This window comes from Salvelinus namaycush, chromosome 4 (genome assembly GCF_016432855.1).
Source record: "Salvelinus namaycush isolate Seneca chromosome 4, SaNama_1.0, whole genome shotgun sequence".
NCBI lineage: Eukaryota > Metazoa > Chordata > Actinopteri > Salmoniformes > Salmonidae > Salvelinus > Salvelinus namaycush.
In genome coordinates this window covers 19047430-19073047 of record NC_052310.1, presented here as the reverse complement: position 1 = coordinate 19073047, position 25618 = coordinate 19047430, and the positions used below count along the sequence as shown (strand labels likewise).

The 25618-nt window shown below is 43.4% G+C and overlaps 3 protein-coding genes across 4 annotated transcripts in view; 1 reads left to right on the top strand and 2 right to left on the bottom strand.

Annotated features, from left to right (window-relative positions):
• Positions 1–10453, bottom strand: part of si:ch73-103b11.2 (centrosome-associated protein CEP250) — a 104603-nt gene extending 94150 nt beyond the window's left edge. For both annotated transcript variants that reach the window (XM_038991357.1, XM_038991358.1), the window contains exons 1-2: positions 9440–10453; positions 866–943 (exon numbers count right to left, since the gene is read on the bottom strand). In XM_038991357.1, the coding sequence (XP_038847285.1) occupies positions 866–943; positions 9440–9559 (198 nt within the window). In that variant the 5' untranslated portion in view covers positions 9560–10453. The remainder of the gene's footprint in view (positions 1–865; positions 944–9439) is intronic.
• Positions 10454–13751: 3298 nt separating this feature from the next.
• On the bottom strand, positions 13752–19967 carry mfsd1l (major facilitator superfamily domain containing 1-like). Its single transcript, XM_038991356.1, has 13 exons — positions 19774–19967; positions 19162–19262; positions 18829–18938; positions 18693–18748; positions 18367–18510; positions 17984–18142; positions 17467–17582; positions 17137–17237; positions 16721–16832; positions 16255–16392; positions 15388–15527; positions 15148–15259; positions 13752–14815 (listed from the first exon to the last, which is right to left on the bottom strand). Exons 1-13 carry the CDS (start codon positions 19793–19795, stop codon positions 14678–14680), a joined length of 1449 nt encoding a protein of 482 aa, XP_038847284.1. The 5' UTR covers positions 19796–19967; the 3' UTR covers positions 13752–14677.
• A 1690-nt stretch (positions 19968–21657) lies between these two features.
• Positions 21658–25255, top strand: LOC120045505 (probable crossover junction endonuclease EME2). Its single transcript, XM_038990402.1, has 8 exons — positions 21658–22307; positions 22624–22745; positions 22865–22957; positions 23042–23166; positions 23267–23339; positions 23541–23656; positions 24057–24246; positions 24663–25255. Exons 1-8 carry the CDS (start codon positions 21833–21835, stop codon positions 24816–24818), a joined length of 1350 nt encoding a protein of 449 aa, XP_038846330.1. The 5' UTR covers positions 21658–21832; the 3' UTR covers positions 24819–25255.
• Positions 25256–25618: the final 363 nt, after the last annotated feature.

Below are 25618 nucleotides of genomic sequence, written 5' to 3'. Positions count from 1 at the left end.
CACTCCTGAGAAAAAAAAAGTGCCTGTGAGTGATATCACGAGGTGGGAACTGTTGACAGGGCTGAGGCCGATGGCTCCAGAGATGCTCTCCCTCCATATGGAAGCCATCAGGGGCTGTGAGAACCGGGACTTTTCCCACTCCCCCTCAATCCTCCTCTTTTAGGACGCTCCAACATCATATCGGAGCGAACACGGAAAGCAAGTCTTACAAACTACCCCAGGGCACCGGCAGCAGAGAGACGGAGTCAATATTATGCTCATTAGCCCCTGAGAAAGAGCTGGTCGGGGGATTCTTTTTTAGAAGGCGCACCATGCCACCCACAGGGAGCTGCCCACTCACTGTGTTCTTACTCGCACAGCCAAGTCAAAAGGGTGGCAAATTGTGACTAAATGGTCACACTCTGGCTCCAAACCTCAGTCTAGGGTAGCCTTAAAGAGGTAACTTGGTCAAGCTCATACAAGACGTGTAGGCGAGTCAAAACATCCCGATTCAAGACTATTGCAGTTATTGTCATCTGCTAAGCTACCAATTGTTAACTTTCTGCAAACCTCAACCCCAGTTTTATTCATTTCTGTTTGTTTGTGGCAGAACAGAGACAAGACTACAAAGACCGACGTCGCAAGAATAGCTTAATGTGAACTCGTAACTTTAGAGGTGACATAAAAATCAATTGCTGTAGGCCTGTGCTTTGACAAAGTGTGAACTTTCTTCTTCTGCATAACAGTACCAAATGATTGAGTGACCGGAATCTAGAAGGACTTATCTACAATACATTTTGAAATCTCAAATGAACGCACTTGACAACAAGGTTACAACTGGGTTAGAATATATTTGTCAAAACCAACCAGAGGTTAACTAACTTACCCGAGATCTGTGCAAGGGATTGCCAAAATTGGTTCCTTCTGGAGCCAGGAGCAGCCATCCTCCATATATAGGTTTTGCCTAATGGGAAAGAAAAAAAATTAAGATGGATTAAAGAAAGCATTAACAAAATAATTAATTGGCGAGATAATGATTTACTAAGACTCACCAAGCAGATGCTCTTATCTAGGGACTCTTGCGGAGCCTCCAGTAAGAGTAATGTCAGACCGCATAACAACATTGAAATAGCCTTGCGTTACAGCTGTTTATTACCAATGTACACTACATGACCAAAAGTATGTGGACACCTGCTTGTCAAACACCTCATTCCAAAATCATGGGCATTAATATGGAGTTGGTGCCCTCTTTGCTGCTATAACAGGCTACAATCTTCTGGGAAGGCTTTCCACTAGATGTTGGAACAATGCTGCGGGTACTTGCTTCCATTCAGCCACAAGAGCATTAGTGAGGTTGGGCACTGATGTTGGTCCATTAGGCCTGGCTCATAGTGAGCGTTCCAATTCATACCAAGTGTTCGCTTGGGTTGAGGTCAGGGCTCTGTGCAGGCCAGTCAAGATCTCCCACACCGATCAACAAAACATTTCTGTATGGACCTCGCTTTGTGCACAGGGGCATTGTCATGCTGAAATAGGAAAGGGCCTTCCCCAAACTGTTGCCACAAAGTTGGAAGCACAGAATGTCAATGTATGCTGTAGCGTTAAGATTTCCATTCACTGGAACTAAGGGGCCTAGCACGAACCATGAAAAACAGCCACAGACCATTATTCCTCCTCCACCAAACTTTACAGTTGGCACTATTGGGGCAGGTAGTGTTCTCCTGGCATCCGTTAAACCCAGATTCGTTCATCAGACTGCCAGAGGGTGAAGCGTGATTCGTCACTCCAGAGAACGCATTTCCACTGCTTCAGATTCCAAAGGCGGCGAGCTTTACACCACTCCAATCAATGCTTGGCTGCTCGGCCAGGGAAGCCCATTTCATGAAGCTCCCGATGAACAGTCCTTGTGCTGACGTTGCTACCAGAGGCAGTTTGGAACTCGGTGGGGAGTGCTGCAACCCGAGGGCAGACTATTTTTAAGTGCTACGCGCTTCAGCACTCAGCGGTCCCGTTCCGTGAGCATGTGTGGCTTACCACTTCGCGGCTGAGCCATGTTGCTCCTAGATATTGTCACTTCACAATAACACCACTTACAGTTGACCGGGGCAGCTCTGGCAGGGCAGACATTTTTAAAAACTGACTTGTTGGAAAGGTGGCATCCCATGACGGGTGCCACGTTGAAAGTCACTGAGCTCTTCAAGTAAGGCCATTCTACTGCCAATGTTTGTCTATGGAGATTGCATGGCCGGGTGCTCGATTTTATACACCTGTCAGCAACGCATGTGGCTGAACTAGCCGAACACACTAACTTGAAGGGGTGTCCACATACTTTTGTATATATACACACACACACACACACACACACACATACATACATACATACATTAGGGCTGGCGTAATTACCGTATAACCGATGGTTGTGGATGAACACCACTATAAAATAACCGTCATAACCGTAAAATATATACATTTAATTTTTTTGTGGAACAAAACAGCTGACTGAAGACGGGACGGCCGGGCCTTTGTGCGGTTGAGTCCGTTTCTGCTGCAACATGGACTCTACGTCACGAAACTGCCGCTCCTTGCTGAAACAAGCAAGACGTTGTAGCAAATGAGAGTCTTCGGTTGCTTAGCCAAGACCCCCATTCCCTGCAGCAGCACATGCAGTAAGGAGCAGAGGGGAGAAAATGTGTATCTAAAAAAAAAAAAAAAAGATATGTTTTTTTTGCTATTCGGTTATTATGGTGACCGGAGTCATTTAGCTGACCAATAACCATCATCCAAAATTCCATGACCATCACAGCCAATTAGATAAATATACACACACACACACACACACACACACACACTAAATGACTGACAAGGGGTTTTGAAGCACCTCCATCTTGGCACTCCCTCACCTTTGTAAAAAAAAATAATAATAATACATTTTTTTTAAATACACAAATTCTACACATTTTGTAATTACCTATGCCATCATAATATGATACGAGTGAGAATGACTAACAAAATCAAATGTGGGCCCCCTGGAGGACAGGGGCCTGGTTGGTATTCGGCCGTGATTACGAGCCCTGGATGATTACTCAAGTATATCCCAGAATAATCTGACTACACACTGGCTGTCTGTTTCAATAGATTGTGTACAAGTTGCACACTGGCTGTTTGGACCAGCTGTGTGAGCGGTGTTCAGGCTGCACACACTAACTGGCTGCATTCCAGAGCACCAGTACTGCCTTTTTTTTTTTTTTTAAAGGGGGAAATAGCTTCTAACACGTGATTTTCCCTGTGATCCCCCTAAGTGGGCGGGCAAGAAAGTGAGGAGCGAAGCAGAGGAGGAAGGGAGAAGCGGTGTGACAAAAATCTGTTCTCTTCACACAAAAAAAGACTCAGGATTCTCATTCACTGCGTTAAAAAAAAAAATGCAGTTAACTCGTACACAGGCAGCAGTTAGCCTAGTGAAAACAGATTTTGGCTATGTACGCAACAACACTACTAAAGCCTGTTGAGCTCCAACTTGATCTGAAGGGATTGGATTGGTCTCGCTGTGTATATAGCCATTGCTGGAGTTTTGTTGAGCATGTTTAAAAGGATTTATGCTTACCTACTCCCATTAACCCTAAACAATCAAATTGGCTTATGGAAAGTGCTCAGTTATAACTCCATAAATCCATCATGTCGCTATGGAAAAGTATAAAAAGGGGACAGAGTTGAGTGTGACAACGAGAGAGCTAAATGTCCCACTTTAATATACTCTGATCAAGGTCAAAAGTTCCCCCCGCTAAATGTTATTTCTAATCCAATGTAAAGCTCCTTTATCTTTGATTACAATGTTGGGTGTTTCTCTGCTTGGCGCGATGAAAGGCAAGATAATGTCAAAACAGTGATAGCTACAGGTAACTGCCAAATTAAAGGAAACACCCACATAAACTCTCTTAATATAGGGTTGGACCACCATGAGCCAGAACAGCTTCAATGCACCTTAGCATAGATTCTACACGTGTCTGGAACTCTATTGGAGGGATGCGACAACATTCTCCCACGAGAAATTCCATAATTTGGTGTTTTGTTGATGGTGGTATCAAACAATGTCGCAGGCACCGCTCTATTCTCCCATAAGTGCTCAATTGGGTTGAGATCTGGTGACAGAATATGTTTTATAGTTTTCAATCTTCATGGTCAATCTTTGTGTAAAAACAACATTGAAGACAATCATGGTACCAATAATTGCTTCTAATACACCAGATGTATGTCCTTGAACAGATTATACAAAATAAAAATCACACAGAAGAAGCTCAGTGTTCAACACCATAGCGCCCACAAAGCTCATCACGGAGCTAAGGACCCTGGGACTAAACACCTCCCTCTGCAACTGGATCCTGGACTTCCTGTCACCCCCCCCCCCCCCAGGTGGTAAGGGTAGGCAACTACATCTGCCACGCTGATCCTCAACACCGGGGCTCCTCAGAGGTGCGTGCTCAGTCCCCTTCTGTACTCCCTGTTCACCCACGACTGCGTGGCCAAGCACGACTCCAACTCCATCATTAAGTTTGCTGACGACACAACAGTGGTAGGCCTGATCACTGACAATGACGAGACAGCCTATAGGGAGGAGGTCAGAGACCTGGCAGTGTGGTGCCAGGACAACAACCTCTCCCTCAATGTGAGCAAGACAAAGGAGATGATCGTGGACTACAGGAAAAGGAGGGCCGAACAGGCCCCCATTAACATCGACGTGGCTGTAGTGGAGCGGTTCCAGAGTTTCAAGTTCCTTGGTGTCCACATCACCAACAAACTATCATGGTCCAAGCACACCAAGACAGTCGTGAAGAGGGCACAACACCTTTTCCCCCTCGGGAGACTGAAAAGATTTGGCATTGGTCCCCAGATCCTCAAAATGTTTTACAGCTTGCATATTGAGAGCATCCTGAACGGTTGCATCACCGCCTGGTATGGCAACTTCTCGGTATCTGACCGTAAGGCGCTACAGAGGGTAGTGTGTATGGCCCAATACATCACTGGGTCCAAGCTTCCTGCCATCCAGGACATTTATACTAGGCAGTGTCAGAGGAAGGCCCAAAAAATTGCCAAAGACTCCAGTCATAGACTGTTCTCTCTGCTACCACACAGCAAGTGCTACCGGAGCGCCAAGTCTAGGTCCAAAAGGCTCCTTAACAGCTTCTACCCCCAAACTATAAGACAGCTGAACAAATAATCAAATGGCCACCTGTACTTTTTACATTATCACGAAAAAGGGGTACAAATAAAAGTGTGTGTCAAGAAGCAGTGCAGCGTGGCAGGGTTGTGTTCCGGAGGATGCATGGCTCTCGACCTTCGCCTCTCCCGAGTCCGTACGGGAGTTGCAGCGATGGGACAAGACTGTAACTACCAATTGGATATCACAAAAAAAGGGTAAAAAATGTCAAATGAATGGTGTCACGTGATCAATGGCTTTGTCCATTTATATATACACAGTCATTGGTGTGGAAGTGCCAGCTTTCAATATACTTTGCATCCCTCACTTACTCAAGTGTTTCCATTATTTTGGCAGTTACCTGTATAGTACAGGTCAAGCATTCAAAAAGGAACTTATGAGTCTCTTTACACTAACAACATCTGTTCAGATAGCCACTTAAGTGTGTGGTCTATATGCTTAAAATATTGACAAAGTCACCATCTTGGGGCTGAGCAGGGAATCCATAGTGGCATTTCTGGGATAATGTCTGTTCATTCCGATTAAGCCGATATCTGACTATATTACAGATGAAAGAAGACAATGTAGAAATGTTACAGAATGTTACCCCCCTGCCCCTAGAAAATGAGAAGAGGTAAAAACAAGAGAAAAAGAGAGAGCAGTGCTTTAGAGAGAGAAAAAGAGCAATCTCTCTTCACATGACCAGACGGGGGGCCTATGCTGAATCCCCCTGAGAAGGGACGGGCAAGACGGATTTAGGTCAGCCTTTACCCTTCAATGGTTAAACGCAGTCATTTGTGGTGCGTTCATCTCACAGCCCCCCCCCCCCCCCCCCCCCCCCCATCGTAATGACTATGTAATACCGCACTGAGAGAATGTGGGCTAGATGGGATGAGTGGGAGGGGGGGGGTTAAATACTAAAGGAATGACCAAAGCTCTTGCTGATAATATGTTTGGAATGAGATTTACAGAGACAAAGTATCTCGTATGTAATGTGTGCTGGGCCTTTGGTGTTGATGATGATGAGACGCCTGACTAACGAGACTAGAGTTTGCAAGTTAGTAGCACAATGAGGTCTTTTGATAGCCTTTTGGGTCAGGAATTCCACTAGGTAAGAGTCAGCCACAGAGCTATTTTCATCCATGCAAGGAGGACAGTCGGTTGTGAATATCATGGAATAGATGTAATGTTGTGTCTAGCTAAAGGTGTCCGTCTCTAGTGTCAATATCGTGGAATAGATGTGGTGCTGTGTACAGTTGAAGGTGTATGTCCAGTCAAAAGAGACAAACTACTCCTAAAGTCAAGCAGACCTGGACAGAGTGAGAGTGTGTGTGTGTGTGTGTGTGTGTGTGTGTGTGTGTGTGTGTGTGTGTGTGGATGCAACTTGTGCGAGTCAATCACATATTTAGTCATAATGACGTGTTTCAGTGTTGAGTCAGGACCACCTGCTTCTAAGAGCTTACCAAAAGCCATGGCTATACATGCTGTAAGGCTAATATCTAGATTTTACCTAACAACCTCTCACATGTCTAGAACGAATGGTGTACAGGGTGGAGGAAAATCAGCACTGTCACTGCGCAGCTATTCCTGTAGTCTTCTGATCAAAATTATATGGCTTTTTGGGTGTCTCCCCTGTTAAAGAGCAGGCTCTTCTCACCAATATAACAACTTAATTCTATACCAAGGCCATCCTTAGCCAGCTCTCTTATGTCAAGGTGATGGCAACAATGTAAAATGTGCAAGGTAAGCAATGATTCTATTCTCACCATAGGAAAAGTACTAAGTTGGGGTTTCTACATCTGCATTGCTTGCTGTTTGGGGTTTTAGGCTGGGTTTCTGTATAGCACTTTGTGACATCTGCTGATGTAAAAAGGGCTTTATAAATACATGTGATTTGATTCAATACGCTTTTCATTCAACCACAATGTGTTTGACAAGCCTAACAAAATGTATCCTGCATGCATCTCCTCGTTGACTTCTTTAAAAACTGTCAGTGCCATTTCATGCATTGTGCTCTTTCATGTCAGGGAGCTAATTCGTGCACAGATTAGTATTAGGATGATAGCCTATACCCTGGGGCTAACAACTAATTACATCCAATTAACCTAAACCTTTGTACTATGCCTATTTGACAGATGGCTAACTCACAGGAAACTCTACTGCACAATGTACACTTTCTGTATTGGGAAACTGGAACTTTGCTGAAATGTCCAATTGCCAATCAAAATCATAAACACCTTATTTACGTAAGTATTCAGACCCTTTGGTCTGAGACTCGAAATTGAGCTCAGGTGCATCCTGTTTCCAATGATCATCCTTGAGCTTTTTCTACTTGATTGGAGTCCACCTGCGGTAAATTAAATTGATTGAACATGTGGAAAGGCACACACCTGTCTATATATAGGGTCCCACAGTTAACAGTGCATGTCAGAGCAAAAACCAAGCCATGAGGTTGAAGGAATTGTCCATAGAACTCTTCGAGATAGGATTGAGTTGAGGCATAGATCTGGGGATGGGTACCAACAAATTTCTGCAGCATTGAAGGTCCACAAGAACACAGCGGCCTCCATCATTCTGAAATGGAAGATGTTTGAAACCACCAAGACTCTTCCTAGAGCTGGCCGCCCGGCCAAACTAAGCAATCGGAGAATGGCCTTGGTCAGGGAGGTGACCAAGAACCTGATGGTCACTGACAGAGCTCTAGAGTTCCACTGTGGAGATGGGAGAACATTCCAGAAGGACCATCATATCTGCAGCACTCCACCAATCAGGCCTTTATGGTAGTGGCCAGTTGGAAGCCACTCCTCAGTAAAAGGCACATGACTGCCTGCTTGGAGTTTGCCAAAAGGCACCTAAAGACTCTCAGACCATGAGAAACAAGATTCTCTGGTCTGATGAAACCAAAATTGAACTCTTTGGCCCGAATGCCAAGCGTCACATTTGGAGGAAACCAGGCACCATCCCTACAGTGAAGCATGGTGGCAGCATCATGCTGTGGGGATGTTTTTCAGTGGCAGGGACTGGGAGATTAGTCGGGATCGAGGCAAAGATGAATGGAGCAAAGTACAGAGAGATCCTTGATGAAAACCTGCTCCAGAGAGCTCAGGCCCTCAGACTGGGGCAAGGGTTCACCTTCCAACAGGACAACGACCCTAAGAACACAGCCAAGAGTGGCTTTGGGACAAGTTTCTGAATGTGGCCCAGCCAGAGCCCGGACTTGAACCCAATCGAACATCTCTGGAGAGACCTGAAAATCGCTGTGCAGCAATGCTCCCCATGCAACCTGACAAAGCTTGAGAAGAATGTGAGAAAATCCCCAAATACAGGTGTGCCAAGCTTGTAGCGTCATACCAAAGGAGACTCGAGGCCGTAATCGATGCCAAAGGTGCTTCAACAAAGTACTGAGTAAAAGGTCTGAATACTTATGTCAATGTGATTTCAGTTTATTACATTTGCAAAACTTTCTAAACCTCATCATTATGGGGTATTGTGTTTAGATTGAGAGAACCTATTTAAATCAATTTTAGAATAAGGATGTAACAAAATGTGGAACAGGTCAAGCAGTCTGAATTCTTTCCGAAGGCACCGTATGTTACGAATTCTAGCTAGGTGGCTAACATTAGCTAGGCTAGAGTTTAGGGGATAGGGTTACGTTTAGGATTTAGGTTAAAGGGTTGAGGTTAGGGTTAGCTAACGTGCAAAGTAGCAAAAAAGTTAAGTAGTTAAAGTTGCTAAAATGTTGTCAGTGATGAGTTTCGAACTCGCAACCCTACTTTCGTTTATTCCTTAAGTAACCATACCAAAGGTAACATGTACTAATGTGTCCCGAATTTACATTTACTGTAGTTAGTCTAGTCTGAGACCAGGCTGTAATATTCAATAATATTTCAAGTACTTTCAAAAAAAGTCAAATATATTCCCTTGTAAAATTCTGCTAAAGGTAAATTAAGGCAGAATAAAACAATATTTTTTGCTAGTATGAAAATAGTTTTCCTGCTGGACACGGATCGTCCCGACTTTCAAGAATCCCTGAACTAATTTCCTGTGATTCTACAGATTTTGCTATGAGAAAATGTTGCAGCTTTAAAGCCAATTTCCTGTTTTTCTAAATTGTTTGTTCATGGCTTCTGACGTGTTCATATGCTATCTGGGGGGGGCCGACCTCCGTGAGTACCCCCAAAGCTTGTGGCCCCCCACGCCTAGCGGGAGCTGCGCTACGCCAATGAGCATGACCCCATGACTGTGAAACATATGGCAACACTTGCTTACCTGATTTAAATCTTCGTCGGTCAATAAATGAGATTCTCTTGGTTTAAAGCAATTCTGGCATTTACTTTTGTTGAAAATGTTGGCTTGGAATTTCCGACATGGATTGTCTTTCGAGGACATGGTTGAAATACCCAGCTGAGCTTAGATGGGTGCCAATTGAAAGCGTAAAGACTACACAAACAAAAACCTGAAACTGCGCAATTCTTCCTGTGTAGCCTACTATCCCGAGTGGGTTGCAGTCAATAGCGTTGGAGCTCTAAACGTTGGTCCAAGGTGTGTGCGGCAATGACAAAGTCATTCCAAATTCCACAACACGATATGAGAGTTCATTCAAAATTCTGAAAACTACTTCATGAAAAACTGTCTGAATGTCTTAGTAGCCTAGTTAGATAAAGAAGCTAGTCCAGCACATAATTGAAGGTGCTTTGAAACCACAGCGACGTCCACCTATTACTTTGATACCTACAAGCTCATTATGATCGACTAATGCTTACTAAACGGGATAAAGGATTAGGTAATATCAATGATCTTATCATCTTGTTGCTCGCGAGGTACCTCCCACAGCGCAGCTGCTGTCGTGATAACTTTTTTGCTCACATTTGAACAGGCCAATTTATAAATTGACAACGACGCAGAATATGGGGATCCAGGCTTTTGTACTCCGCACTCTCGTCTTGGTAAATACTTTACTACAGGGTATACAACACTACTACACAGGTGACATTTCGCCGGTCCTCTCGCTCACTGAAATGGTCCCGTGAGCCTCCATAAACACCACAACAGGAGTTGCAGTTTTTCCTATTTCTCAAATAAGTAGCCAACGGAATGCATTGCAGCTATATCCATGTGACTAACGCTTGTTGTTTCCCTCAAATTGATTCTCCATGATCAAAATTATCCAACTTTCGTCAGGAATTGTAGTTTGTAGCCATGTCCAACGCATTTTGGTCTGTGGTCGTGGTAGCAACATAGAAACGTAGCTTGCGCTGAAAACTGTAAACGCACTCTCTAGCAAAGTCACCAGGAGCCAGTCAGCGGAGAGAAGAGGAGGTGCTGAAAACGAATGAACTGTTGACTGTCAGCAATACGTACCAATGAGAAAAAGAAACACGCCCACTACTAAGACTACAATTGATGTGTGTCCAATAGAAAATATTAGGAACACTTGCCAATTTTATGGAACAACACCGATCAAGATAGGTGGGCTCTCAAGGTCTTTGGCTTCAGTTGGAGTATTCTAAGTTTGTAGTATTGTGTTTTTTTTAACAGTGTTCTGTAGCAGGAAATTGTCAATTGGATATTACACATTACCCTACATTTTCTGAGTTGGGAATTAAATGAAAGCAGGCACTGTATTCCACTTTGAATCAATTAAGACTGAATTTACCTGGAATGTGCAATCATATGTAGCTATGTAACGCCCTCCTGTGGTATTAAATGAGTTAAATAAAAGTGTATCACAATCAAAAGGAGCTTGAGAATACATGGTATTATTCATCATATAGATGTAATTATATTCTAATTCTATGGAATTCATCTTTATTGAGAAATGTATAGTGCATTGTTTGAATACATTTTCATCGTTAACAGCTCTAGGTATGACCTCTGGAAAGCACACTGTGTCCACCTGAGACCTTCTCCTGCCAACATCTGCTTAAACAAATTATCTTTAACATTGTCATATTTTCAAGTGACAATAGCTTAGAAAAGCATTTTTAGTGACTTTACCAGCACTGAAGGAAGGTAGCCTAGTGGTTAGAGCGTTGAGCCAGTAACCGAAAGGTTGCTGGATAGAATCCCCAAGCGGACAAGGTAAAAATCTATAATTCTGCCCTTGAACAAAGCAGTAAACCCACTGTTCCTTGATAGGTCGTCATTGTAAATAAGAATTTGCTCTTAACTGACCTGCCTAGTTAAAAAAAGAAAGTACCCCATTTTGAGGTTCTCCCTCTGTTTGGCTTTGCGGAGATGCTCCACTTTCCCAGACAGCGCCTCCATGTGTTTGGTCAGTGCATTCTACCAGGTCACTAAAATTACCCAACTACAACATAACAATTGAGAAAATACAATAGTGTATTATTGGTCATGGAACATGAAATCATTGATTGTGATTGGTCAAATGTAATTTGGCTGTCAACTATCTTTGCACCTGACCTCCTTTTGACTGCTGTATGACTTCTGAGCATCCCTGGTTGGTGGAGAGACCCTCAACGAGAGCTTCAGCAAGTGCTCCATCCAGCTTCTTCTGCTGATGGTCGATGACAGTTATGATGGTCAATGACAGTGTCATGAGGAACTCGTCTGCTTGGACCTAAAATATAAACGCACTTTACACTCCACAGAACAACTGTGACTCTAACCTGATAGTGACAGTGAACCATTGAGTTTGTGTTCACACAACATAGAGAACCATTCCCAGCCAAACATAAGATCCCTGTTATAAAATATATGTTTATCTTAATGAGACAAACCAGTATAGATATAGGTTAAATGACACAATTAACAATAATACACACTGGTGTCTGAATCTCGCTGCTGCAGAACATCGCTGTGTCTGCAGGTGCAGCATCTGTTATCTGCCCACAGAGTGCGCTGTGGTCTTCAGCCAGTACCACAGAGTAGAGGTCTGCCCAGGGATTTTCACTAGCAGTGGCCTGGCTGGTAGAGCTATCTACATTGCCCTGGGCAACATATTGAGAACTTTTTCCCCTCACGGATCCGTCAGTGCCACTTGGAGCTTAGAAGAGTTTAGCTTCTCTTTGGAGATCTGCTCCTCTGCTGTAGACAGATCCTTCTCAGCCTTTCACTGATGGTTCAGGTTCTCTATTTTCCTAGTGTATTCAGCCAGGGTGTCCTCCGTGGTTGTGTTGTGCTGTTTCTGCTCCTCTAGCTCCTTGAGCACTCCCTGAGTCTGCTACATGGCATTGGCCATGTCCTGTGTAGGTAGAAAAGTGGAAACTCTCAATAATAGCTGAAAAGTCAGTGGTTTTGTAAAAACAGGTCATGTAAACTACCAACAAATGTCCCAACACACCTCATATATACCATAATAACCCCAAACTCTGATGCAAACTACCCCCCCCCCCAAAAAAAAATAATAATATATGTATATAAATGTATGTACTTAGATGTGATGCTCTTTGGTCCAGATGCAGGCCTGCAGTTCATCTCTGTGTGCGCTGTGGTCAGACACCACCTGGACCACTGTGTAGTCCTCCTTCAGCATGTCCATCAAGGTTACGTTCAGCATCATGTTCCTCTGGCTCCCTGGCCAATGCTTGAGACTGCTCCAGCATGGTAGGCTATACAGAGAATAACTACTGTACACCGTAAATTGATCATTTATTTTCTTAATTAATTTTAAATGTACACTACCGTTCAAAAGTTTGGGATCACTTAGAACTGTCCTTGTTTTTTGAAGAAAAGCAAAACATTTTGTCCATTAAAATAACATCAAATTGATCAGAAATACAGTGTAGACATTGTTAATGTTGTAAATGACTTGTAGCTGGAAATGGCTGATTTTGAATGGAATATCTACACAGGCGTACAGAGGCCCAGTATCAGCAACCATATTCAGTTTCTTGTCAATTTCTCACATGGCATAGCCTTCATTTCTCAGAACAAGAATAGACTGACGAGTTTCAGAAGAAAGTCTTTGTTTCTTGCCATTTTGAGCCTGTAATCGAACCCACAAATGCTGATGCTCCAGATACTCAACTAGTCTAAAGAAGGCCAGTTGTATTGCTTCTTTAATCAGAACACTTTTCAGCTGTGCTAACATAATTGCAAAACGATTTTCTAATGATCAATTAGCCTTTTAAAATGATAAACTTGGATTAGCTAACACAATGTGCCATTGGAACACAGGAGTGATGGTTGCTGATAATGGGCCTCAGTACACCTATGTAGACATTCCATAAAAAATCTGCCGTTTCCAGCTACGATAACCATTTACAACAATAACAATGTCTACACTGTAATTCTGATCAATTTGACGTTATTTTAAATGGACAAAAAAATAAAACAAGGACATTTAAGTGACCCCAAACTTTTGAACGGTCGCATATGTGATTTAAATGTCTGGTGTCAACATCTTTAATGCCATCATATAACCCTCAGTTAATCTGCTGAAGGCCTACTAGAATAGTTTTATTGTTCTTCCACTAATCATTATGCGAGATGTGCTAATTTGGTGTACAGTAAATGACAGAAACCACTATGCAACAGCTGAATGTTTCTTTTCGTCAGCCAGTTGTACAAAAAGCCTTTGAAATTTGCGAAAATACAGCTATGACAACAACACCAGTCGTTACTGTAGCAACACCTTTTTATTTGTGCTAGCTTGTCAGTATAAAGCAAATCAGTCCCATTCCCTTATAGAAGGTTCACACTGGCGAACCTTGAACCGCTGCATGCATAGTCATTATTGACTGAAACCTGTAGTAAAAGCAGCTCAAACGCACTAATTTCAATAGTGTGTTTGACTAAAAAGGCAGTAATTGCCAGAACAAATTGCTGCATGTTACATCAACTTGAGCATTTTGGACCACTGCTAACACCAAACGTCACAATCATATTAAAAAAACATTAAAAAAGAGAGCTCATGTAAACCGAAGCGATGTTGTTGCCATCTGAAATTAAAAGATGTCATTATTGGCATCACAGAAACATATGCAGAAATATCACTGAAACAATTATATAAACAGTTATACAACAGGTTATTGTTGACTCATTATTAATAGTGGTTAAATTAGTAACCAACTTACATGTTTAACCTTATAAAAGGAGAACTTTTGGATTACTGAAATAAGGACCAAAACCAAAAACATGCATTAGTTAGCTTCCGATTGTTTTAGTGTGAAGACATGATTTTGCTGACTTCAATACTGTTCACAGTTTGTTGCCGTAGCACTCAATAACATGAGCCTTGTACTTGGGCAAAGGCTCCGTTGACACAAACCATGGTTTAAAAAAAGGCAATATTTAGTGTCTGTCTGATAAGTGTAGTATAATCTACAAGATTAGTGAACCATGAGGGGAGGGAATCCGACCACCTCCATTTTCAGATTATAGGCAGAGTCCTGAGGTGTTTTCCCTTGACAAATCCTGTTAAAAAAATCCCCCCAAAAAGGCTCAAGAGATATAGATAGAGAAAGAAAACAATTCCATCTGATTGTATACAAATTTCAGTTCAACTATCTGGAGGCAGACTCTTCTAAGAGAAGAGTGAGGTGATTAGGAACTGTTGGAGGGAGAGCGAACAGCCCCTTCCTCATTCTGCCCCTCCTCTCCCTCCACGAGAGGTTCTCTGTCTGAAGGTCCGCTGGGGGCCGGGGAGCCAGATCTCTTGGTTGTCTTATTCAGAATCCCACCCTGAGGATACAAGACAAGAGAAGATTTACTGATGTAACACAATATAACAAATGTAGAAAATTATAGAACTTCACTGTTACATTGACTAAAGGATCTCCTCAGAGGTGACACACACACACACAAACAGTTGATGTTGCTCTAGGTATCTAATCATTTGACATGAAAGCAAACCATTTCAGCTCAATGAGCTGATTTCAAGTGCTAGAGTTACTTCGGGCAATCGGAACACATTATTTTAGACGGGTCGAGTTTCATTATAGAACGGACACGTGTCGTGGCAGTGAAACGGGAAATGGAGGAGGGAGACAGAAAGAAAGTGAGTCTGGTCTGACCTGGCGGTGGTCCACGATGTTGAGCACCACAGAGGTGACGATGCAGGCGATGGTGTTGGCCAACATGAAGATCATCATCTGTTGCCAGCGCCACAGTGGGATCTTAGCGTCACTACCCGCACAGGAGACACGCACAGTTTACATACAGACATGCCATAACACTAAACCGAAAAGAAGAAGAAGAAAAGAACACGGCAATTTGTTGCCATCACATCATCATTGTGCTGCAGTGAGCTCTACCTTGACTTGGTTCCCAAGATCTGGCCAACGACAAGGTTGGATATGCCAATTCCTACCATCTGTACTGAGGTGGCAAGACCCATAGCTGTCCCCAGAGTTGCCTGAGGGACCACCAGGGGAATAGAGGGCCACATGCTTGCCTGAAAAACAACACACATACATCTAAGAAAGAGCACGTGTGTCATTGCAAGTGTATTTTCAATGTGCTTCAATGAAAATGCACAAGACAATCCCTTTCCTACTCTTCAATGGGGACTGCCAATAGACCAATTGAGTCACCTACTGTATGTGAATCCTCTCCAACCTGTATACAATATGCAACTTAACAGTAAATGTGCACTCGAAAGAGCAGTTTTACACACTACCGAACAGAACAGGGGAAGATCAATTGCATACTCCTCCCGTCCCCTCTCCTCGTCTCCTTCCCAAATTCCCATTGAATAAGAAAGCCAGAGGTCCCTTCCCACTGACCTTCTCCTCCAATGGGTTTTGAGACAGAGACGAGGAGAGAGGACGCGAGGAGTATGCAACTGAGATCTTCCCAGGGTGTTTACCCTAAATCAGAAGGATACTAGCTGAAGTGTACAAAAATAGGTGGAATCTGCAATGGGTTACAGAGCTACTTGAGAGCAGGCTTAGTATAGTGAAAGTATAGGGCTCACACATGTATATATTTACATTTTAGTCATTTAGCAGACACTCTTATCCAGAGAGACTTACAGTAGTGAGTTTAAACATTTTCATACCAGTCCCCCTGTGGGAATCGAACCCACAATCCTGCCGTCGCAAGCACAATACTCAACCAACTGAGCCACACCGGACAGTACATTACAATATTCAATTTAACTCTTTGATAGGGCTACTCACAGCAGCGAAGGAGTAGGTGACCCCCAGCCAAATGGTGGATACCAGAGGGGGGACGAAAGTGAAGGCCAGGAGGCCAAAGACAGGCAGCGTGAGGACAGCACAGGCCAGAGCAAAGACCCCACGCAACCCCACGTTGTCCTGCAACACAAACACACAAGTGTCAACAATTACAACAACAGAGACACAGGCACACCAATGAGAGAGAGTCAGATATATACAGTACATCAGATCTGGTGGTCAAAGGTTAGTTTTTCCTGGCCACTGTGCTGCTTCTAACTTCTGCTTGCTGTTTAGGGTCTAAGCTAATTACTGAAAAGCACTTTGTCACAGTTTAGAATTTGACGGTTGTTGTGACTACCTCAGATACCAGAAAGCAGGATTTATGAATGAGGTTCTCACTGGTTCAGGTAAGGTTGCCATAATACAGCTGTTGTACGCAGCATAAGGTATAGTAATGGTGGCTTACGATGAGAATTCCAACAGTGGCAGAGAGGACTAGGGAGCTGTCATATACTGCACCAGCGATGTAGGCTGCCTCTTTCTGGCTGTAGTCACTGTACTTGTCTTGTATGAACTTACTGGAAAGGGAGACGAGAGGAATCACATACTGTTTAAATATTCAACTGTGGGAGTTATAGGGTTGCAAAATGCTGCTAACTTTCCCAAAAATCTCAGGTTGTCCAGATGTCCCGGTTGAAAGATTCCTGGAGTCAGGAAGGAATAAGATCCAGAATAGTCCAACCAGGATTTCTGGAAAAAACTGGGAATTTTAGGAAAGTTACTGGAATTTTGCAACCCTAGTCTCTGAGAGTAAAGTATGAAAATGTAGGCTGTGTGTGTGCATGCCTGTGTGTGTGTGTGTGTGCATATGTAAATCAATACCTGGCGTCAGCTATGAAGGGAAAGATGCCGTTGTAGAAGAACATGATGGTGAGAACCAACAGCCAGTATCTGAGAGAGAGCAGCTTCACATCCTGAAACCTCTACACAGATACATAGACATATCTATCCTGTCAATAGGTACAAAGGCAAGTCAACAGGATTGTAAAATTCATTTGAGCATACAATGGAAAATGTTTTTAAATGTTTTGCAACCCCGAAGGATATCTTTAGCATTTCTTATTGGACAAGTTCAGGTAGTCCCTCCCTGTTTCAGTCTGTTTTCTTCCCGTTTGGCGTCTTATGAATACCACCCAAGCCCATTCAACTCACCACTTTGCGTGACTCTTCCTGAATGGCCCCATCCAGTCCCAGCTGCTTCATGCCCACCTTGTCCAGGGCACTGACCGTGATGGCAGACATGAAGCCCAGCACACACAGGAAGGCACCTGCGCGCGCACACACACACACACACCTTAGCTGTGAACAATTCAGGATTGATCACAGCCTCTTCTGGCTTTACTGCTTTATTATAGTTATATTTGAGTACTTTTCATTTACTGTACTTTTCCCACTAGTATATTTACCTGGTATTCCAGTAGTACTACTGTTTCCACTAGTATTTACTAAGAAATTGTGGTATCAATGGGTACTCTCTCGTACCCATTTCAACACAATTTCCAAATACTTTATACCAAAAACTGCCTTGCGTTGCCTGTTTGAATGGATCCTTAGGAATCAAAGTCTCATAGGTTATTATTGTGCCATTACCGTTTTATCATGTAATTTCGACATAAATACCAGGTCCTTTATGTGCCGTAAAATATAGGGCAGCCGCTGTATGTCCTACCTCCCCATAGGGTCCACTGCATGCCGTACTGGGCCTGGAACCTCTGGGTGAGGAAGAAGTTGAGGACGGAGCCCAGGCGGGAGAAGGCCAGGGTCAGGCCAAACGCCAGGGCCAGCTCCTTCCCCCGGAACCAGAACGCTGTAATCCGGTTCTGGACAACTGAGGGGGAGGGATAGGGTGCTTAGTTCTCAAATGCAGGAAGGATGACTTTGAAAGTATTGGAACTCGGCCCGTAGTACTATATTGCCTCATTCCGTACTGTGCTTGGCCTGGGTCGTACATTTTCTTTTCACATTGTTCTTTCCAGCACGGTTCCAGAAACTATGGTGGATGCGTAACCAGGACAGCCTATCGTGTGAATCAGATATTAAAGGTGGCCTTACTGGTGAGTGATCCATTGCCAGAGCCAAACAGCAAACGGCCGGTGAGCATGAGAGGGAGCAGGTAGGCTGTTCCTTTGAAGTGAGAACCCAGAGCAAAGATGGCTGACCCCAGCACACACAGGAAGGAGAAGAGGAAGACACCAACTACACACAGAGAGACAGAGACAGAGAGAGCATTAGGAGAACCAACAGAACATTCCGCACCATACACCAGAGAATAAAAACATGGGTTGATCCAGTATATCAATCAACATGAGTTCAATGATTCAAAATGTCCGAGTTTTGAATCTCAGTTTAGTGCAGTAGAGTAGGCAATATCAACTTACAGCGGTTGCCTAGTTTGTCAATAAGGAACCCAGCCATTATAACCACCACTGCATTACTGTTGACAGAGAGAAAAGAGTTAGATAGAGGGCCTATAGTTAATCATTTCATGAATATATAGGGGTTGTTTACACTTACGTCCAGGCATAGATGGCATAGAGCAGATTATACTCCTGAGGCGTCATCCCCAGTCCCTCCACACAGTCCACTGTCCCATTGATCACTGTTGTATTGGCACACGTCAAATTCTTTGTGCAGGGGGAAAATGAACATTTGTTATCAACCCGATTCTGCCTCGTGCGTTAGACGCGGTGTAATTCATGATTCCATCACAAAGCGTGTAATTAATTAGGGTCAATGTGTAGAATTATTAGTTAAGCTCTGTGGTGAAATGAGTGCATTCAGTGTGAGTGACAAGGCTACTTTACTCTCATTGTGTAAAGGCCTATATAGGCTACTCCTGCGACTCACCCCTTGGAACTGGTCCTGGAGGACACTAGGGATGTCGAAGCAGAAGTAGGAGCCAAACGTGAGCAGACAGTTGAAGAACAATACCAGAAAGCGGTAGTATGCTGTGAGGAGACAGTGTGATGCATGACATGTGACTAACAGCCATGTCACAAAACGTTGCTGCTAAATGCCAGTGGTCAGCAACCCTGGTCCTGGAAACCTACAGGGTGTGTAGGCTTTTGTTCCAGCCCAGCACTATCACACTTCAGTCAGTTAATGAGGGTTTTGATGAGCAGTTAATTTGTTGAATCATTTGAGTTAATGCTGGGCTGGAAACAAAAGCTTGTACAACGTGTGAGCTATTGGACCAACAACACGACCACTGCACTTTATAGATTTGGCCAACATAGTGAATATTCAATAACTAATTAAATGTTATAAATAACCATAATAAATATAAACAGTAGACATTTGTGGAGTTTGCAGTGAGCCAAGTTTGCCAACTAAGCAATTACAAGAATAATTTGTGATCTTGCACAATTCAAGAGGGGTTTCTTGGCAATGGATCTCTGAATTTGATGATCTCTCTTTATCCACATAAAAACATTTAACAGAATACCTTGGGCCCCATACCTTTCTCTGCCGGCTGCGCCATAGTAAGCTAAAACGAGGTCCACAATACTAAAGTAGCCTAAACGTAAATACCCATTTGTTTTCTGTTTATGTCGGTCGGGAGAACCGAACGGTTATTCAATAAATCGCCGTATTCCAAGCTGCAACTACGCCGATTGCGCGCTCTTTAAAGTATATGGATAGATTATGAGACACTTTTCGAATACACGGATGCTTTACAAGTCGCTGAACGCTCGCAAGGGCTCGAGGTGTAATGGCAAGAACTTCCACTGCCCTCGTGCGCCATCGTCACTTCCTTGCTGACACAGTTCCTCGTCTGGATTGGTTCCCCAGCTCCTGTCAAATAAGTAGGGATAGTATCTTATGCCGCGTTCAAAACAACTGGGAACTCGGAAAAATACGAGGTAAAATCATGGCGTCGGTGAATTTCAGATCGGAAAGTCGGAGCTCTAGAAAGATGCCCAAGTTCCCAAGTTTGGGGGTTTTATAATTGTGTTATTCTAATGTTGTATTTAAGCAATAATGCCCAATCAAGAGGTTATATAGTTTTGTGTTATTATAATGTTGTATTTAAGCAATAAGGCCCGCGGAGGTGTGATATATGGCTAATATACCACGACCAAGGGCTGTTCTTAGCATGACGCAACGCAGAGTGCCTAGTGGACATCAGTTCTTGGTCCATTAACGCCGAGGTCATACAAGCCACTGTATTAAGTCCTGTTGTCCTTCTGAGAGGACATTCTGGGCTTTTCAATGATATCACATTCTTTAAAAAATGTGTGTGTAATTATTCATTATAATTTTTGTAAGTTTGATATTCAAATTGTTTCTAGAAAGTGAATAGCTCAGGAATAGTTAAGTGAGTTATCAGAACTGTGTAATAATTTGTTCACATTAAATAATAGGCAAAAGTAGAGCTTATCAAGAAATGTCCTCTGTAGTGGACACCCGGATGCCACAACTATGTTTTTCACCTACTGTAATGTAAATCTTTTCATATTTACTTCCTAATGACCACTACAGAGGGCAATTTTGCACTTACAGATAAATAACAATAATAAAACATCTTGGTAACATGTTTTTTTTCAACCCAAACACTTTTCAGGAGGATATACCACAAACACCCGAAGTGCTTTATTGCTATTATAAACTGGTAACCAAAGTAATTAGAGCAGTACAAATAAATGTTTTGTCATACCTGTGGTAGACGGTCTGATATAACACGACTTTCAGCCAATCAGCATTCAGGGCTCGAACCACCCAGTTTATAATGCTATTTATACAGTGTGTGTGTGTGAGAGAGATGTGGTTTTGAGACATCATTCATACAATCCAATCAGGAAATACCTGTGAGAGACAGTTGGTCTATGAACAACATGCCTCAAGTGTACTGTTCTGTACAAGCTAAGGCAAGGATCATGACAGTTGACGTGTCTCTGCCAGCCTGTCCACCATCTGCTGTTCCATTTAAAGAATTCTAATCCAATGATGGTTCAGGTCTCGCACACGCACACCTACACACACGTGCAGTATAGCTGTAGGATTAACCATTAGAAATAGAATGTTAAATACTGACAGCAGAGGAGGCTGGTTGGAAGAGCTATAGGAGGACGGGTTCATTGTAATGGTTAGGATGGAATAAATAAATGGTATCAAATACATCAAACATATGGAAAACACATGTTTGACTCCAACCCTTCCATTATTCCATTCTAGCCGTTACAATGAGTCCGTTCTCCTGTAGCTCTGCCCACCAGCCTCCTCTGACTGACAGTCAGTTGGCCATCATGATTTGAGATATTACGGCTGACTACAAATGAGGGCATTGAATTACGAAGAACGATTTGATGTTTGTCCCTCGTATCACTCCGTCCAGAAGGTGATACATCGTTGCCAGAAGCTGCATTATAAATATAACCAGTTTGAAAACGGTGAAGTTCAAACTGCGGCTGGTGTAATTCCGTTATTGCTAGGTTTATTCTGCTGTCTTAGGTTTGGTTTGTGTAATATTGCATTCCGTTATGAAAAGGCATTCCATTATTTTGTCTTGGGTAGAAATATGTCTGTATTGAAAAGAGCCAAAACATGGGAGATATCTGAATCTGAGGGCGAAAGCGATGCTGAAACTAAACCTTCAATCAAATGCGTTGCATTTACCGATCAGGGTGACGATAACAATGAAACAGCGACGGCCAATAGTCCTACTGACAGTCTCGAACAGGGCAACAAAGACTACAACACAGATTGCAAGTCAACAGCCATAACCGAACCAAGTGACACATTGGTGGCTCCACGACCCGCTAGGTCCGGTACCGCAAGTCCGGGGAAAAAACGCCGAACAAAAGAGGAGATACAGACAGACAGACAGAGAGTTGAGGAGAGGAAGGAGGCCAGAGAGAAACTCAAGAGGGTGAGGGCTGAAGAGAAAAAGGAGAGACGAGAAGATCAACAGAGGAGAAAAGAAGCTGCAGAGCGTCAAAAGAGCCTCAGACCTGAGAACTGTTTGAAGTGTCTGACTGTCTGTATTGATCCAGGTAATTGGTTCTTTGTGAATGTAGATGGAAGGGGTTCAGATGGTGTTGAAGCAGAGGCGGCTGGTGGGCGGCACTATAGGAGGACAGGTCATTGTAACGGCTGGAATGGAACGAGTGGAATTGAGTCAAACGTGGTTTCCATATGTTTGATACCGATCCATGTATGTAATTCCAGCCATTACAATGAGCCTGTCCTCCTATAGCTCCTCCCACCAGCCTCCTCCGTGTCAAAGGCACACTGTAAATAAGATGTGACATCAGAGGACCACCAACACAACTATGGTGGACATTTTTAATGTGTGTTTCCACTCCCCAGCTCTACTGCAGGATGATGGATCGGATGTGTTGCTGGGAACTCTGTCTGCAGTTGAGTGGAGGAGTAGCATTGAGACACAGCAGCTCCCTCACAGCATCACTTGGACCAGAGATCTTCCGCCGGTAACGTACCATCACCACAGACAATGCTAGCGCCACAACACTGGGCTTGTTGTGTCGGTCCCCACTGCATGACCCTCTCGGCCCCTCAGGTTAACTAGATAATGTCTTGGTGTTGTCAGGAGAAAGACAGCAGTGGACCACTGGAGGAGGAGCAGGTTCTGCTGGTGTTGGGTCTGACTGACTTCATGGGCATGGTGGTCTCAGTCAAACAGGTGAGAGCCCTTTAAACCTCAACAAATTCCCTGGTGTCTCCACCAGTGTGCAAAGCGAACGTTCATATTTTTCTGTTCACCCAGACACTGCATGGCAATGGGGAGGAATCGGAAGTGGAGTCTTTCTTCAAGCTTTTGTCAGAGTGCCTCAACCGAGATGCCAAGATGGTGGTTACTGTTTTAGTGATGGGATCCAACGCAAATAGCTGGTTAGTATAAGATCTGTTTTAAGAATGTGTCTCTGAACCTTGGTCCTTTGAGACACCCTGTATGAGAAGAGGCTGGATGTATATGTTGGTCTGTCACCAGGACTGGGACATGGGATGTACATGAGTTGAGCCAAAGATCTCAGTTGGGAATGGAGGATCTGGACATTGAGGAGGTAAGGTCTCTTTCTGATATACTATACAATCTCTCTTCTCTCCTCAATACATACATCTGCAGCGGCTGGTTTTTCCATTTCCAGTGTAGTGCAAAAATGAACCATTTTAAGCTGCTTTTTGAACTAAGCTCCTCGAACGGTTCCTACCCATCGTGTCATGGAGCGCGATGGTTTTCCTAACTTGTCTTCATCTGTCCTCAGGTATTGGTTTTTCTGCAACTGTACCGGAACATTACTGTGGTGTTCCTAGACAGCTGGCAGGATGTCACAGACCACGTGTGTGCCGTCACCAAGGCCCTGTCCAAACGGCCCTACAAGTATGAACCCAGTGAACTCTTAATATTCCACATCATTAAGAATTATTCAACTTAGGAATCTTATCAGTTGGAATTAATTTACTGCCATGCCATGAGGATAGGCTTTGAGCACCGCTAGCTTACTTTCTTTACTGTGATTAAACACTAAGTCTGGTAACCAACTTTTGTGCTGGATACAGTGGGAAACTACAAAGCATGCAGGCTTTTTCTCCTGCCCAGCAGTACCAAACCTGAGATACCGATCGACTTCATGATTTAGATTCTAATGTGTGTTTGAGCTAGGCTGAAACTTAATCCTGCAAACCCTGTAGCTGTCCGGGGTTGATGAGGCTTGGTGAGCAGTCCATTGCTGTAGAGCACAATCTTTAAACTATGGTCACGCCTGTCCACGCCACTGCAGACTGCTGACGGAGCGGTGCGAGTTGCCATTCTGTGTGGATGGCTCATGGGCCAGTGGGGTGCGTGTGGAGCGGGATGGGGCAGGGCTGGGCGAGGTGTGGAGCAGGCAGATCACACAGCTCAACAGGGTCAGCCCCGCAGTGGCCTCCACTTTGACCACAGCCTACCCCTCACCACAGATACTACTGCAGGTAGGAGTCGATCTACGTGTCTGTTTAGTCAGGATCATTATGACATACATTAAGACATTGTGTGGTGGTCATAAATGCTTACGTTAAGTCCTACAATTCATTATAAATGTACCACAATGACCTATACCTGCAGGCTTTGTTTAGCGTTACCAATCATTTATATGACTCTTATATAATGGGTTGACTTTCATTGCATATAAGGGCAAAAAAATATATATAGGAGGTTGGTACAGTAGATGACCAGAAGTTATGGGTTTTCTTTGTGGTCAGGTTGAAATTTGTTTGGCGTATGACATGGCCACATCACTGACATGATTTCAACAAACTGCATAGATTAAATACACACTTTTATACTGTATGTCAATCTATATTTGACACAGGTCTGATAGTTTACTTGTTTAATGTTGTACCTTCAGGCCTACAGTTGCTTAGAGTCTGAGGAAGAGAAGAGGGGGCTGTTGGCAGGCCTACTAGTGAAGACTGGAGGGAAGGAGAGACGCATCGGACCTGAAATCTCAGCCAGAGTCTACCGTTCCCTCACAGCTCAAAACCCCCAGCTGGTCCTGGACTAGTTGACCATTCTGGCGTCACTGTAACTAATTGATACCTAATGAATTCCTAATTGTCCCTTTGGCATGTTGTGTAGGTCTAGGTATCACCATATTAGTAATATCTCTTGCACTTTGATGGGCCGGATGGAGCATATCAGAACAATAATGGCCCAAGGACCAAACCCTGTGGAACTCCATCTGTAACCTTAGGTAGACCTGAGAGAATTGATCATTCTAAGTGCCTCAGGCCTGGGGTCAGTTTGGGTTTGGGTGTACAACTTTTCTAAGCACTTGGATACATGGAGAACATTTACGTTTACATAAGTTAAAGTTATGGCATTGGTTGCACATGGGGTGATCATCAAAATGAGTGAAGTATAGTACTGTAGCACTTTGTATATTTAAGAGAGAATGGCAATAGATAACTGTACATGAAAAATTAATAAATTATGATTAAATGTTTAATACACAAGATGTTTGTTTTACATTTATTTTTTACTATTCATTTGCGTTCAGCAAGAAAGGTTATACAAATTGGCAAGAAAATAAAAACATCTTACTGCAGGACACGTCACATGGTGACTATCCCAGAAAAATACATTCAAATCTAGCTACTATAAGTAAAGCATGAATCAGATAAATTGATAAACTGCAAAATATCAGAAACATGGAGAGCAAAGCCCTATTAGAGAACACAAGAACATGACCACCATGGCGTATTCTAAAAACATTTAGATAATGTTAATTGCACGTAGGAAATTTAATCCTATGCATTGTTCTTCCGAAGGCCAAACCCACCATTGGTGTGTGTGGCCAAATAC

Bases quoted from the DNA above. Each gene is read 5' to 3' on its own strand.
- mfsd1l (XM_038991356.1), bottom strand. From the start codon at position 19,795: ATGGCGCAGCCGGCAGAGAAAG. The intron at 18,749-18,828 runs GTAAGTGTAAAC...CTCTGTCAACAG, and splicing joins TATGCCATCTATGCCTGGAC to TAATGCAGTGGTGGTTATAA. The intron at 17,238-17,466 runs GTGAGTTGAATG...GTATCTGTGTAG, and splicing joins AGGAAGAGTCACGCAAAGTG to AGGTTTCAGGATGTGAAGCT.
- LOC120045505 (XM_038990402.1), top strand. From the start codon at position 21,833: ATGTCTGTATTGAAAAGAGCCAAAACATGGGAGATATCTGAATCTGAG. The intron at 23,340-23,540 runs GTAAGGTCTCTT...ATCTGTCCTCAG, and splicing joins AGGATCTGGACATTGAGGAG to GTATTGGTTTTTCTGCAACT. The intron at 23,657-24,056 runs GTATGAACCCAG...ACGCCACTGCAG, and splicing joins CTGTCCAAACGGCCCTACAA to ACTGCTGACGGAGCGGTGCG.